This window comes from Vanellus vanellus (genome assembly GCF_965231255.1).
Source record: "Vanellus vanellus genome assembly, chromosome: 3".
Lineage (NCBI taxonomy): Eukaryota > Metazoa > Chordata > Aves > Charadriiformes > Charadriidae > Vanellus > Vanellus vanellus.
Window position 1 is genome coordinate 8,959,267 of NC_138907.1, and position 16,395 is coordinate 8,975,661.

General features: G+C 38.0%; 1 protein-coding gene across 3 annotated transcripts in view; it reads left to right on the forward strand.

Annotated features, from left to right (window-relative positions):
• The window catches only part of MACROD2 (mono-ADP ribosylhydrolase 2), an 891,867-nt gene that overhangs the window by 270,254 nt on the left and 605,218 nt on the right, over positions 1 to 16,395 (forward strand). For all 3 annotated transcript variants that reach the window (XM_082481410.1, XM_082481412.1, XM_082481411.1), the window contains exon 5: positions 2,572 to 2,688. In XM_082481410.1, the coding sequence (XP_082337536.1) occupies positions 2,572 to 2,688 (117 nt within the window). The remainder of the gene's footprint in view (positions 1 to 2,571; positions 2,689 to 16,395) is intronic.

The following is a 16,395-nucleotide window of genomic DNA, read 5'->3' on the forward strand; positions in this document are numbered from 1 at the left end:
AATTTTTTTCAATTATGTTTTCACCTTTCTGGAGGCTGCTTCGATTATAAAGACTGGACGTGGACCTGTGTGGAACCAACTCCAGGAAACTAGTGATAGACCATCTGTATCGTAGCTGTGTGTGCATTAAGAGCAAGCTTCTTCCATCGTGACATGGTTTATAGATGGGGAGCTGGGACTGCCTATGTGTTGGCCGTCACAGCTGATCGGGCACGTGGTATGTTAACATAATGGGTACGTTAATACGTTGCAGATTTAGAAGTGGCGAATCTCTGCTTCCGCTTCCCTGCCAGAGGCAGTGGTTTCTTTTTGCCGGTTCTGTTGTTTGGCTGTGCTCTGAGCTGGACGTGGGGTAAGGTTTGGGGAAGAGTTTGGAGAAAAAGAGGTTGATTTATCCAGACCAGTTCATTGAGAAGGCAGCTGAACAAATCATTGTGCAGACACCGCTCAGCGGAGGGTGCCTACTTGTTAGGGACAAGAAAAATCTCAGGGGTGGAAATGATTAATCCACTGCCAAGGGAATAATTGCGTGGACTTGAGCCCTTGTCCAGTACTCCTGAGGTGAAAGAATTCTTCCTCTGTAAAAAATCATGCAGAAAGTGCTAGTCCTAAGCATCAGTGCTGTTTTTATGTTAATGTCTTAGGAAATATTAATGTTGGTAAAGATTGTGGTGGTGGTGCTTATAAAAATATACTTGAGGTTTCAACGCATACTGGTTTACTTATCCTGCTTGGTTTGGAAAAGCATTTAGTAATTAAGTTAAAATAATTAAATCGGATATTAAGAGCACAGGATAGATTTCAAGCATTCTTTTTCCCCCCCGAGGTTAGAAAATATTATTCTTGCATTAGCATCTTGGAGTCTGTTGAGCAGAGATTTTGGGTAGGTTAAAACCAAAAGTTCAGCTAAGGTAGAGTAAGAAGACTTGGCGTCTTGGCATAGACAGTGCACAACGAGCTTATGACTGGTGGCTTGGCATCCACATTCTTTTCAATACAAAGATTTTGTCACGGAAAGTGCAACGTTACGTGGTTCTGTAATTATCTGTCTAATATAAAACATTTCAAAGGGTCGTTTGAAAAATAAGTGGCACCGTGTCCAGGATGAGTTTGGAGTATTACAAGGAACCGCTTATCCAATTTTACTGTGTCATCTGAATATTAACTTTGGCATAGAACACCTCAAAAAAGGCAATCGAGTTTTTAACATTTAGTAGAAGGCGGCTTCATTCAGATAAAGATGATGTCTGCCCCTCCACTTGGGGCTGTGTGGCTTCAGGGAAATACTTAACAGCTTGCAAAACCAGCTGTGCTCTTAATGCAGAAGGACCAGTCGTCGTTTCCATTCCAGCTTCAAAGAACGTCTTGGGGTGAGGGATTTACGTGGTCTCCCTGCATGCCAGTGGGTCGGTAGGTGTGCTGAGTGCCCAAGCCTTGTATTGCCCAAATCTTGCTATGCTAGCCTGCAGAAAGCTACACAGGTCATGCTGTGAACAGATTTCGCGCATCTCTTGAAAACCCGTCTCCACTTGGCTTTTCAAAACTTTTGTGGTTTAATTGCTTCAAACATGTTGTTGGGAACTGCTGTAACTTTGAACTGGTTAAATCTGAAATAAAATCTTGAATGGTGGGCGTAGAGAATCTTCCTTTCTTGTGTCCATAAGTATTTGTTTAGCCTTTATACTTTAGCTTATTTTAGCTTTTTTGAATTGATATTCTAGTTCATATGATGATTATTTCTCGTGGTTGAACTTTGTCATTGCTGCTGACTTAGGGTCTTACTGCAGTTAATATGTTCATGCACACGATATTTCCCTTATTTTTTTTGTTTCCTTTTCCTTAAACTTTTTGCCATAATTACGGTAAATGATTTCTTTGATTGCATGTTGCGAGGGCAGAAATGCTGTGCCAGCAGCCTTTTTTTATTCTTTGCTGCTGCTACTATTCTTTTGCTGGCTCCCAAGGGCAGTAAGATCTATGCACTCTACTAATTTTCTTGCATACTTAGCTGCAATTGCAACCTTTAGTAATTATTATTTAATTAACTCCAAAGTATTGCATGAATAATGCAAAATTAAAAGATGTAAAAAAGAAAATAGGTCAAAACAAGGTATGGTTAATATTTCAAATCCATAAGCATTGTTTCTTGGAATTTCCGTATAAGGCACTGATAGGACAGTGACATTAAATGGTCTGCATAACTGTAGGAGTATCAGAGGTGTGTAGTAAAAGAGAGTTTGGCATTTAGCTGGGGATCAAATTTGTTTTCATAATTTGTGGTGAGAATTTCTTAAAGCCTTGAGTAAGACCCTTTTTTAATATTGACACTTTATTTCTGCCTTACTTTTTCTAGCTGTTTTCTTTTCAGTTAGCAGGAGTTGACTAAATATTATTTTTTTGATAAACACATTGACTAATGCTGGCAGAAAAAAAATGTTTGTATCTATTTGGGTATCTACTTATAGATCAGTAGGTCTGTGCTGTGAATGTAAAAACGAGCAGTAAATGTTTGTGAAGGCAGCATAAAGACTGGCTTTTAATAAATAAAAGTTTCTGGGTTTGCTTTTGTAGTGGATGGCTGTATACACAGAGCTGCCGGGCCCTGCTTAGTTGCTGAATGTCGCAACCTGAGTGGCTGTGAGACTGGACAAGCAAAAATTACGTGTGGCTATGACCTACCTGCAAAATGTAAGTCAACCCTTTCTCAGCGTTTTCTTTTTGTTTTAAGCACGTGGAGCTGGTATGCATGCTTTATTTCCCTGTAGTCTAATTCAACAAGGTATTCATTTTACAAAATTAGCAGTGGGACTTAATTAAGCGTGTTCTGTAATAATGTCTTCCCCTCAAAGCAATTCAGGCTTTTCTAAACGATTATTTCACCTATGTTATCCGATGAAAACCTAGATGTCTCTAAAATATAAAGCATCTTTCATGTTTGTTTTTTGCAAGCTAAAACAGATCCTTTCATATGCATAATAAAGGATTGGAAATGCTTCATGAAGTTCGAACAAAATATACATTATCATATTTAAGTTCCATGGAGACAATTTTTGGAAATGTTGCATATTTCATATTCTTCATGCAGATTCCTTGATTGTGAATACTTTGAGAGCTGAGGAGATCAAAGTGATGTATTGTGTTTTCAGCTGTTACGTAGATGCTGATTGGCAATTACTGTGAAGGCATCTGCCACGCTTTAGCTTTCGACAGAGTACAGCTCAGTGCTGGAATGGTTTTGCCTGTTTAAAGGGGAATTGTCAAAATTCCCATCCTACTCAAAATAGGAAGACGGCTATTTGACCTTGTTGCGTAGATCTTGAGCTTGTCTTGGAAAAAACTAAAATGATGACTGCACATTGGTCAGCCAGTCTATTATGTAAGAATGAAAAGTATGAACTCTCTGCAAGTTAAGATCTTACAGAATAGTATATTAAGATACGATGATAGAAATACCAAGAAAGCATTACAAACAGCAGGTAACTAGGATTCAAGATCTCTTTTTATCCGCAGTTTGCACTAGGAACACAGCTCATTCAAATGTATTTAGATCTGCTCTCTTAATTTGTTCTACATTTTTCCATGTAAAATCAAATGCTTTCTGCAGTAGCAGGTATCTTTTTAGGTTCCTGTGGCCCTTAATGCCTTAGATAAAGAAGAAAATCGTGTTCCCAGTTATTTGTTGGCAGCTTCTGTGACGATGGTGAGAACTACCAGTTATTTCCTTGACAGCGATAATTGCTATATGCGGGAAAACTTTGCTATACTTTATACATAGTTTTACCACATGTTAATGGTTATTTGTGAAAGGCCAATTTGACCAGAGGTCAGGGAAAATGTTGAGGAAGATTCAATATGGTAGTTACGTTGCGTTTGTATATGGCCAAAATCTTCACCAGATCCCTATAAAACTGGTAGGATTGTTTGGTAACACATTGTAGTTTACTCTGCTGGGGATTTTTGATGTTTAATTCTTCCCCCTTTAAAGAAAAATATCTTGGGAGGGAGAGAAAAGCTGTTCATCCGTAGGTGCATGATTCGCCCCATGTATTTTAATGAGAGAAATTAAATACAGGGCACCAAGGCAAAGAGAACTGTGCTAGAAAGAGAAAGGGTCATGTCTGAGGCGTGGCCTCCCTTTAAATTTTGTAGCAGTTTAATGGGTCTTGCTTAAGTTAGGTTTGTAGAACGGGAGCCTGTTTGAAGACGGTGGGAAATGTTTTTCTTTTATTCTTTCTATAGGAGCAACAAAACAAAACAATGAGAAAACCCATTATCACTTGCAGTTGGAAACAAAACCTGTAACCAGACTTAGACAAAAGTCAATATTCTGCCTAATCAATATTCTTAGAAATTGAAATCGCATCAAAGACACGTGTATTTCTATTTGATCATGCATCAACATGAGATGGGGAAAGGATACATTAACGGCCAGGCACAGGGAGGGAAATGTACAGTTTGCATGCAGAGGCTGAGAATTAGATACTCTTGATTTCTTAGACTTTTTTTTCCTAAAACATACTTGTGTTCACCAACTGTTGTTTGCTTTTACTTTTCCCTTTAGAAGCTTTTGGTGTTGGCTCATTAAATTACTGTACCTTGTGGTCCATTCGTCTGAAAGTTACCAAACAAGCAAGACTTTTCATATTTTAAAAGGCTATGGAGCCACTGGATATCATTGTCATTCTGCGTCACTTTGTCATAATAGCATTACAATTTAACTGTGGAAACTATTTTACATCTGATTTTTCTGATGAGAGCAGCAATGTGACGGGAGGGCCAGACTTCCCCGTCCAGATGCGCTCTGATGCAATTTTGTGTGTCAGCAATTTGTTGAAGGTTATAGGTGAATGGATAACCGCCAGCTTTCACAGTGAGTTTGCTTTTCACTTAGCTATTTGTATATAGGAGACCAACTACAATAATCCATTAACGGTTTGAGTGGTGCAGTGATTATTTTGTTGTCTCTGCTCTTCTCGTGATTGTAGTTGGATGAATAATGATAGTAAAAGTGAACCGTGTTTCCTAGCATGATGAATTGTTATTTTTTTGTTATTTAACAGAATTGTAAAGTGTTACAGTTGTGTTTGCTGCCCCTGGGATTTTCCCATCTCTAGTTCTTGATCCTGAAATGCTTTGCTTGGAAGCAGTTTGCTGAAATCAGCAAAGCTGCTCTGGGACGGAGCAGCCTGCGTGTGTGCCGTATGATGCAGGACTTGGGCTGAAGCTGAGGGCTCCATGTTAAAGGCGATTTGGTATTCAGAGATCATGCAGCATATTGCTTTGTTTTCTAGACAACTTGGCGGAAGTTGGAATTAAATTTGGAGTTTGAAGGGGAGGTATGCTTTGTTAGGAGGCTGGTAGTTGGTAAATAAAAAACACTCTGCAATCTCCGTTATGATCTATTGTATTTTTATTGAATACTTTGCTGTATTTACTTAGGTTAAATAAGAACAGGTCTGATAAATGATTTCTTCACATAGGAAAAATTGAAAAACAATGTCTGACCGGAAAATGCAAAGATGTAGGGTATAGACTAGCTTTCTGTGGTTTGTTCTTGTTGCATCTGAGTCAGAGATCAGTTTGTGAAATACGCAAGTAACAGTACACGTTCAGGGAGAGAATACATAAAGTAGTTCCTTTCTATTTTTTTTCCTCATCTTTTTATCCTAATAGTGTGAACAGACGAAGATTAGGATGTCTATAGCCTAGAGATGCTGGTTTATGAACTTTTCAAGGTATATATTTTTGAATGCCAAAAACCAGTCTGTATGAAAATAGAAGTGAAATCAAATTGAGTTTTCTAATTACCAGTTAATGTAACGTTCGGTACAGTTTTACAGAAGTCAGTGTAATCACCATCTGCCTTCTGTGCTGCAAAAGCCTACACAAAGCCCCCCCAAATGCCAACTGAGTTATTTGCTGAATACATAATTTGGTTGATGTCATCTATTGTTTTTCAGCAAACACCTATGCCGGCGCCCACGTTTTCATAGTGCTTCAGATGGCTGGAAAAGACAGTGCTTTTTGCTCTGAGATATTTTCCTTTAATGCTCTCCCAGACCGATCATCAATTACTTAACTTCTGTACTTCATATTGTTGTTCCTTTTAAAGAAAAGTTCATTCTAAATATTGTACAACTGGTCTTCAAACATTGAGCAGTATTCTGATACCATCATGCTTTAAATAACAGACGAACAGTATCTGTTTAAAGCTCTGCAAATGCTTGTTTTCTTTCTCATTTGATTAATAGTCTCAGTTGGCTCTACTGGCAGAAAATGGTCTGCATGTAAATTGTGTTTATGGCTGGAACCAGGGGTCCATAACAGCCCCGTGGCTTGTTAGCTGCTTGCAAAGGTTCACCATAAAAAAGACCCTGTCAGAACACATTAAAAAATACAGTCCCATTCTGCAAGGTATTTAACGGGTTTAAAATCAATTGAAGACATGATGACAACATCCAACACAGGTAATTGGTACCCTGACCTTGGCAGGAAAGGACCCCCAAACTAACTTTTTTATATTGTTGATATGTCTAGTAATAATGTCTTTCTTTTTTTTTCTGAAAAATGTTTGATAATAAAACCCCTAAACCTAGGAAAATAAACTCTTGTGGCCTCTAATATGGGATAGAGCCAACCATTGGTAAATTAGATCTGAAAGGTGGACTTTCAGTGGAGGCACCCTGCTGGAACTGCTAGGCAGTTTCTAATACATTGATTTATGTTGTTAATAAAGATATAATATTTTGAATATTTTTTTTTCTGTTTGCTTGATATTTTTAGTATCTTAAGCAATGCCCTTTAGGAGAAATATTGTATCTGGTATAGTCTTCTCATCCAAAATCACTGTGTAGATCAATCTGGAGGAGTAATGTGAATGTGCTCTCAAAGACAAGTCCTGCTGTGAAATAAGTAGTTAGGAGGAGTGCTAGTATTAAACGCAGTAGGAGGAATCAGCCTTTAAATTTGTTTAATCAGATTAAAAGTGGAGATTAAAAAGTAGAGATTAAAATGCGTGCTTCTATTATGTAGTCATCATATTCTGTATTTAAAAGATGAATATTTAGTGGGTATTATTTTAAAGTAAGGCTGTAAGGGTAGGGATTTTAAATCTCTCTGTATTTGCTTGGAGATCGCTTACAGACCTGTAATTAAAAGGTTGATTATGCAGAAACAGAACTCCAAAACTCTATTCCAGTACTCCAAAACTGATCAATTGGAAAAATGGAGCATAATAGTTAAGCATATTATCTGAATTTCCAGGATTCCACAAATAACTTTGTTTGCTTGCTTATTTTTAGAACCTTGGTTGCTTTAACAATACATAAATTTTGTTTCAAATTATTCTATATTTCTGATACGCAAGAGTCAGAGAGATACTTTCTTCTGCATGGTTCTGATATGCAGAACATTATCTTTTCGTGATTGTTCAGGTTGCTACATCCCTGTTTCTTCTGGAAAGAGGTGAGTCTGGGAATTGCAAAATAAGTGTGGGAATTTAAAAGTGAGGCATTAAATGTGAGGAATGTGTGGCCAAGAGAGAGACTAAGAGAAGACTAACTTGGTTACTAGATCCCAGTTGGTCAAGGTCCTCAATCTTCTCCCACAATTGCTTTTAAATATTTAAGTGAAAACAGGTACGCCACCGGGCGCATAAATAGACTGAAATTTGATGAAATTTCAGTTGAAAAAGGCTGCTGATAAGCATACGATAACACAATCATTGATATAATTGAAGCTTCATAAATGTTATGATAGTTTTCCTTAAGGGATGTCTTTATACTCTTTGTCTTAGCTGAGTAGCATCACATTATTGTCAGCATTGTGCCCAAACTGCGTGACACCTACTGGAAAAAATAATCTAGCCGGAAAAAGCTCTAGTTAGGTATTTCCTGAAACAGGGCTGAGCTGCAGCCGCTGTTTGCCATCCCTTTTGTGTATTTCTCAAATCTTTATCATTGCTTAAATATTTACAACTAAATTTAAAATGAAGCAAAGGAAGTTAATATTAATCAAAGGTCCAAGACCCCTTGTTCTTGAGTGATGTTTTTCTTGTTTAGGTTTCTTTGGGAAAGGATTTTTTTATGGTTAACAAAAGCACTTACTACGTGCTTGTGTGTTTTTCTTCTGAGTCGTGTCTAGATTTCAAAGGTGTTTTTTATAAGCTCCGTTTATATATTTTATAATCATTTTGAAAATAATTGCAGTGATGTCTTTATTGTGTTTTAATTTGTTCTAATTGACTCCAGTCGTCTTAATGACCTGCTATATTCACCATTAACAGTAGGATACATTGCATATGCTGTAAATTTGTTGGAAGGGAAATATTAATAATTACTTATTCGATCCTAAAACCTGCTTAGATTTTAGAGAGGGTTTTATGGTATATTGTAAAGCTTTATGGCTTGTCTTTCCCTTATGTACAGCCCCCCCCACAGATACACACAAAGGGAGGAGTTAGAACTCGTGGGGAATAATGGGGAATGCATTTGTCAACTTCAACTAAACAAGTTCAAACATCTAATTCTCTTCCAAGTCTGCTCAGGGTCTGTCATCAATTTGGGTAGCAAAGGGACAAATGCTGGAGCTACCAGTTAAAAAGCGTGGGTATGTATCAGCCAGAATCTTCCATCACCAGAGGATATGGTCTTTGTCCTTGGATTCGAGCCTAGCTCATATACGTTTTTTAATGGATAGATTCTTTAAAATTTAATTTGTGAATGGTCTGGAGTGCGCATTTGTCAGTGCTCTGTGTAGTGTCATGCTGTGGTTAACTTACGGCATGTACTGCTGGAAATCCTCATTTCACATCGAATTGTTCAGTTAACAAATGTATGCGTTGTGGCTAAAGGAAATGTTTTACTATTGATCCTCACTGCTAAATCTAAATCCTCTTCTTCTGGTCATTGAGTACTGAACTCCAGGACAGGAGTGGCACAGACCAAATTAAGAGAAGTGAACTGTTTGCTCAGTAATTGGGTCTACCACTGGCTTATAATGTATTAATATGATGTAATGGCAGGCGGTAGAAACTTGATGCCTTATTGCTGTAATTCCAGACATGTACAATTTCTGCAAGGTCTAATTCTGATGTTACTGAAAGCAGTCGCAGATCTGCAGTGTAGCGTGTAGGTGTGCCGGTGATGGGAGTCCACGCTTTTTGCTACCGCAGTTCCCTGGCGTCAGTGTCCAGCGTGCTGGGGTTCACCCTCTGGATACCCCCTTGATGAAACAGAGAGTAAGTTACAAGGTATAAACACTTTCCTAGTGCTCAATTTATGTGTAAGGCCCTATTTAAAGTGTCTCCTAATTCGTTGAAAAATAATTTGCACTGGAATATGCCTTTCCACACTGGTGGCATGTAGTCATTCCTCAGGCATGTTGGCACTGGAGCAGGGCGTTGTGCACCTTAAGGCTAATATATTTTATTTCCTTCATACTTGGATATAGTTGGTCCTTTTTACTCAAATAATAATAATAAAAAATAAAAAGTCTAATGCATAGCAGAAAAAGAAACAAAATTCTGATCGCTACAGTCAGCTGACAAGGAGAAGGGGTTCTAATAAGTTATAATGGAGATGTTTATGCTCCTTTAACTGCAGTGGTTGCTGCTGCTCCCACTCTAATACGTTCTCTCAGTAGCCAAAGCCTACGCTCAGTACTTGAAAAATTAATCTTTGATGCATGAGATTTTGTCTGCCCGAGTTTTGCTTGTCTCATTTTAAATGGTGATAGAAATTGCTTACTTTAGTAAAACACAACATTAACCTCATAGTGTGTTGGCACTTCGTGATTTATACTGGTTTAGCCTCTGAAAAATATGCAGCCTGTCTCCCAAACCTGGATTTAGCTTATAAAATATGTTGGCACAGGCTTGGGGCTTGAATTAGAACACTAACTGCTGATCCTTCATCTCCCTAGGGCAGGAAAAATGTTTAAAATTGTAGCCTCTTGGAGGTCATTAACTTCATATCATTTCTTCAGATTAATAATAATTATATTATTGTAGCTGGAATGTTTTAAAAACAGTACAGCCTAATTTTCTTTCTTGCAAGCAAAGTGTAGGATTCCTTTTTGTGCTGAATCTGCGTATTCCTCAGCCAAAAATATGGCAAATTATTTGCAAATGGAAATAATCACATCATAGGTAATAAATAAGGACATAGCTATTTTCATTCTACTATTTTGAAATAAAGCAAAAGGAATAATATGGATATGGAAGGTGCTGTTAGTTTTATTAGGTATCCTTCACTCGCCCACAAACCTCGCTGTTTACTTGAGGTTAAAACTGCTAGGTTTATTTTTATTTTTTATGAATCTATTTTGAAAGAATCTTACAGGTGAAACGCGGGACTGTTTCAAGACGGTTCCTTTACATGTAATCTAATTCCTTTAAACCAGTCTAAAGCGGATAGGATGGGAAGGTTATGTAAAATGTTTTTAAAAAGATTTTTGTTTCACCGAGCAGAGGAATCTTGAGGCTCTTTCACATAAGCTAAGTGCACAGACCAAACCAGGTTTTTTTTTGGTGAAAACTGAGGTCAAACATTCAAAACATTTCTCTTCAGGAAGAAGACATCAGGTGTGAGACTGCAGGGCGTAAACAATGTTTTAATTGCTGTAGGAAATAATCTAAATACTTCATAACCAGATAGTTAAAAAAAAAAAAAAAAAGAAGTATTATTTAACATGCTGAAGATGCTGTTTCACTACTGGTGAAAAGATACCATCATGCAGGGCGTTTTGCCTTCAAGTATGGGGATCAAAATCATGTGGAATTTTGTTGATGTTGTGCAGGACTAGAAATGTATGAGAAATTAGTTCCTTGGTGTCCTAGGTTTCTGATAGCGTTCCCCTTTTCTTAACGTTGTCTTCACACTCAGATTTTATTTTTGTTTTATTTTTAGTTTTGTTTGAAATATGTCATACAAGTTGAAGAGGATACATTAGGTTTTATTTTTTCATTTCTTCTCAGATTCTTTCCTTCCTTTTTTGGTATTTGTGAGTTTTTGATGATGTTTATGAAGATTCTTGAGTTATCATCAGTGATCTTGTATCTTTTTACAAAACAAAAAAGGAAAACCAAGTGACGGAGGAGATACCTTTACGTCACTATATATCTGTAGCTGTACATCTGTTATATGTGTGTTCATATTGTCTCTGTGCGTGCTACTCAATGGTGCAGATTATTTACGCTATTGCGTGACTTGCAAATGTTCTACCACTTATTCTCTTTTGGATGGACGGCAGTATCTTTTCAGTTGATTAGCTGATAAGAAAAAAATAGGTTCTGGATGTCCATGATCTTTGGCCATTTTCAGAATGCTCGGAGAAGAAATGTTAGTTTTTAGTGGTTTCAGCACGGGGCCCTTAGCATGCTGGATTAGGACTGAAGTTTCTCTGTGGGAATACAGAGGAACTTTGAAATGCGTCATCTACAGGGCACAGCAGTCACTCTGATCTGCGCTTTACACCTTTCTGGATGTCTTTGAGTATTAACAGAAAAAAACAAACCGTAACAAAAAGGACCCAGCGGTACTCCAAGTGACTGATAATAGTTCTATGGCCAGGTTTAGGAGGAAAGTGTATTAATCCAAGATACAGTACTTTTATTGTAAACTTTTTTATAGCTGTTTCTGCCCACATGCTGGTTTGTAGGTGAGTATAATTTGTATAAAATAATTTACACAGTTAGAAGCCAGAAGAAAGTGTTAATTAAACAACTGTCACTGACTTTGAATTACATCTTCTTACTTACTCTTCCTTAGCTATTTGTCATGCTACAAATCTCTCTTCTGGCTCCTTGGGAAAGTGAGTTATACTGAGTTCCCTTTAACCTCAGACACAGTGGCCTGAATTCTTTTATTTTCTACTGATGTATCGGAGAGATGGACAATGGACAGAGAAATGTCTGACCGTTTTAATGTTTCAACGTGGCAAAGAGAATGTTTGATACATCACTGCACACTTCTAAGTATGCTTCCTATTTAGTTTTCAATAAAAATAGTTGGTAGCTTTCCAAGGCTTTTCCAGGCTTATAAATAAATAAATACATAAATGAGAAATGCTTTGCAACACTAAGAATAACCCCTTTGATATCTAATTATATGTATGTCTGTCTGGATCACATTTATTTTTTTGCAACTTTTTTGCTACGCTTTCAGTATAATTTTATACAGTGCCTGCTAGAATTAAAACATGTGGCTGGGTTTTGAGAAAGTAAGAATACAGTAAGAATATTGTTTAACATCTCGTAGCCTGCATGGGCTAGAAACAGCAGGTCATCGAGACTGTAAACTGCTTAAAATACCCATGAACACAAAGGAGGAAACAGTTTCTCGTTGAAGCTTTTTGTTTTAACAGCCGCATTATTCATTTTTAATTCACCTGTAGAACTGGGGGAACTCTGTACATGTCATGTCTGAAGCAGAGAGGGGGAAAAAAAACCCTGAGACATCGAGAGGTGTCATGGATAGCAAATAATGTTGTGTAATATGCTCTGAAAGCCCGCAGTTTTGAAAATCAAAATCCATTCAAGTAAAAGTTTGCATTTGTGTCAGGTGTAATCCTGTCAGAGGTGTAATCTTGTTTAAAACAACTTTTTTTTTTTTTTCCCCACAAAACGGAGCAGAAACGTTTCCAGGGAAGACTGTTCATTTAAAATTAATTTGTTATAATACAGCCCTATTCATGAGAAGCTGAAAGTGAAGTTAACGCAAAATTGACTGGGGAGCCATGAATATTGTTGGATTTCTTTCAGTTTAGAGAGTTGAGCATAAACAAAGACGCACAACAAGTAATTTTAAATGAGACTCTTACACTTGGCAATGAAAGACAACTTCAGAAAACGAGTGTTGGCTTTGAACAATTGGCTAGAACTTGAGAATAAAACTGCATCCCCATCACAGCCAAGGTCCCCTTATTGCATGCGTTTTGAAGGGCATAAAAACTCCCCTCCTCTTGTGATTTATTGTTAAAGAACATTTATTACCTGTCTTGCTTAGGGACTGTCTGTAAATGGAGACTGCATTCGACATAAAAATTAGTTTTAGCCAACACTGATTTTTCTGTCCGGATTACAAAAGAAAAACAAACCCAAAGGCCTCCCCTCCCCCTCTACCCACCCAAACAACAAAAAATCCCTTGTTGGGTTAACATTTTTACTGTGGTTATGGTTAAAATGCTTCCAGTATTGTCCTTGCCTTCCTCACTAGCTCATGCTCCTGAGTTGAATTAGCTGTTGCATGGCGCTGTCACCACTTTGGTCTTTCTTGGATTTGGTGCTTTTGGTAAGGGAAGGGACCTATCTGACACCCCAAACCTGGATGTGAAAGAAAATCTAAATTATGGTTGATCAGCTGGAAGGCGACTCTGTTAGCGTGGGAATAATTAGGGTAGTAGTAAAGAAAACTTGTATACAGGTTTTCCCCTGTGGGGAATTCAAAGGCATCAGTGAAGAGGCAGAGGATCTGTGTCAGAGGTCTGTGAATCTTACAGAGAGTTGGATGTCCTATTGCAGCTACGGATCCATGAGTCCTCTTTCCTTATGGAGCTTTAATTTTGCAGTTGGGGTATCTGGGTTTTTCTCCTTTTTTAAAATTTAAATATGGAAGTATGTAAGTTCCCCAGACACTTTTTTGTCAAATTAATGTAATTTGTAACACTTTCGAGATCTCTAAAAACACAGTAAGCTTGCATTTTAATTTTTTCCCTGTCTTTTTGCTGTTGATTTTAGACAATGCTTTATTTAGCTTTTCCACCAGATGGTTTTATCAAAGTGAGCGGTTAGTTCATGGGTCAGAGACTCTCTTGTGATCATACATAGAGGGTGAGGCTGAAAATGAGAGAGGAGTTTTTTTGGTCTCTCTTTTTTTTTTCTTTTTGTAACAATATTTTGGGGGCACAATGACTATGAATAAGAAATGAGGGCTGGACTAATGAGTAAATCCCCTGTATGGCAGACACAGCATTTTCTGAAAGGAAATCCTCTAAGGTGGGACAAGTTCTCACCTCATATACTAAAGAGCTTGGGGGACTTTGGCCTTTTTCTACCGTTGAGATGCTGTTTGGTGTGTCATGTGTTCCTGTGGCGTATGAAGAAATTGTAGCTGCAGAGCTCCTTCCACTGCTGTTGCCGTCCATCTCCCAGCCAGCTCAGAGCTGTGCTCGTGCCTGCAGGGATGCAAACTTTAAGCACCCATTTAAAAATAAAGAAATAAAACTCCCCTTTGTGTAACCCATGTTAGACAGGGAGGTCGGCGTGACAGCAATGGGAAAGAGAAAGTTTCCAAATCTGACTTTGGCTGACGATCTTTTAGTAGGAGAGGGACATAATTTATTTTCAGGTTTTGGGATATTCTGTGCTTAAAAAATATTCTTTGAATTGGTTCCAACTGTGGATGTGAATTTTGTATTGGAGTACCTTACCCACTGGGAACAAACTGAGGGTATCAGCGCATTTCAAGTAATCCATTGAACCGGCACCAGTTGGTACTCTTTTTCTGTCACTGCTATTCACTGGCAGATTTGAAGCAGAATTGTATAAGCAAATGGCTCTGAAGCCCGTTATCTAATCTAGTTCCTCATAAGAATCCTATTTTATTAAATAAATGGAGTTTCGTATTAGGCGCAGGTGTGGAAAGTCACTGTCTTGTGTTTTCCCAGCAGCCTGCCAGTGTGAGCAGCCTGAGATTTCTATGCGTCACTGTAAAGTGAATGAATTGTTTCCTAATCTGTCCAGTCTTTTAGGAGGTGAATTCAGTGGCTTTAAAACTGGGAAAGCTTTGGGCAGGGCCACTTGCACTGAGCCCTTCTCTGAGGCGAATGCCTCCAAGGTGGTCACCTCTCAGACTGCCATTTTTGGCCACATGTGCGGTACACGTTGGTTCTCACGCTTTCCTCACTTTTCCACATTATCCAACCAGCCAAGCATATCTCCCAGCCTATGGCAGAGGAATTCAATGTCTGTCTTTGATACTGGGCCTTGCATTTAACTATTAGCTGCAGGCTATCCTTAATACAAACCAGTGCTAATGCTCATTTGGCTTATTGTGTATTTTATTGGAGAAATTGTAATGGAGATGTGCTGTTGATGTTTGGAAAACAGTATATTTACCTACCAGTGTTTTAAAAAATGAAAGCACCCCTATTGGCTTTTCAACAGCAGGAGCTGTGATTTGGCTCCAAGCCCAGCATCCATTATATCTTGCTCCTTTAGCCTCCAAATTGTTAAAATGGCAGGTGTACAATTAACAGATTTAAGTACAGTGTCTCTTATCTAAACGCTGTGCCTGGCAACTATATTGTCCCTTGCATTTCTCTACTTCTTCAAACTTTCCCCCCCCTCTTTCCACCACTTTCTCAGGCAGTCACTTTTAGTGGTGATCTCTCCATATTGTTACTGTGTCTTTTCATAGACTGGCAGAGCATCCTTGATCAGTTTAGTGTTTTCCCAACTGTCTCTCACCCTTTCTCAGCTGTCTTTTCTTCTCCATTCATTGTCCAGCTTGCTTCTGTTTGATGTGAACTCTCTTTTGATTTTTTTTTTTATTTTAGTGTTTACCTCTATTTTTTCCTTCTGCCTACTGAAAGGAGCACTTCCTCTTAGTACAAAGTTGCGTCTAAAACTTGGGTTTCATTAAAGTCAGACTAGTTTGAATTAAGGGTTAGGTTCATTCGTACTAAATGTGAGAGAAACATCTGAGCTTGGGCTACAGGGAGATGGAAATGCAGAAGCAAACCAGTCCTCTTTCATCAAGTATCTGTGTAGCTAAGCTCAATCATTCCCAGTTGATCTAGAAATACTGTTTTCGCATCTAAACCAATACGTTAATTCAGGCCGTAGTTAATTCATAGTACAAGTTCAATAAGTAAAGATCTTTTATTTTTCATCTCGGTTACGCACCTTGGTTTGATGTATGCATTAAGAAGATGATTGACAGATTGAGATTTCTTTTTACTGCATGAGGCGTGATATGTGCAGTACTCTCTTCTATACGTACAGGGAATACCCCTTCATTTTTAATAATCACAACTGTTGGAACATTGTTTGTATATCATTGATCAAACCATACACATTTTAAAATGCATTCCTCCTGCTTCCTTCCTATCAGATGTTGAGAAATGGTTGATTGCAATTTCTCAAAGTTGCAAGAACTAGTCTAAGCTTGCCTTCTGATCAAATAAAGTCTTAAGACATAACGCTTTATAACAGGCCAGACTCTATGATTAAACACAGAGTTTTAACTTGTGAATACTTGACCAAATAAATGCCATAATCAACAGGAATAGATGGCGTGTGATGATTTGCTGGGTGTGAAAATCCTCCCTTATTAAGGCATTTGTTACTTTCATGGCATGAGATTCATCTGCGATCAGTCTCATAGTATGCATGGT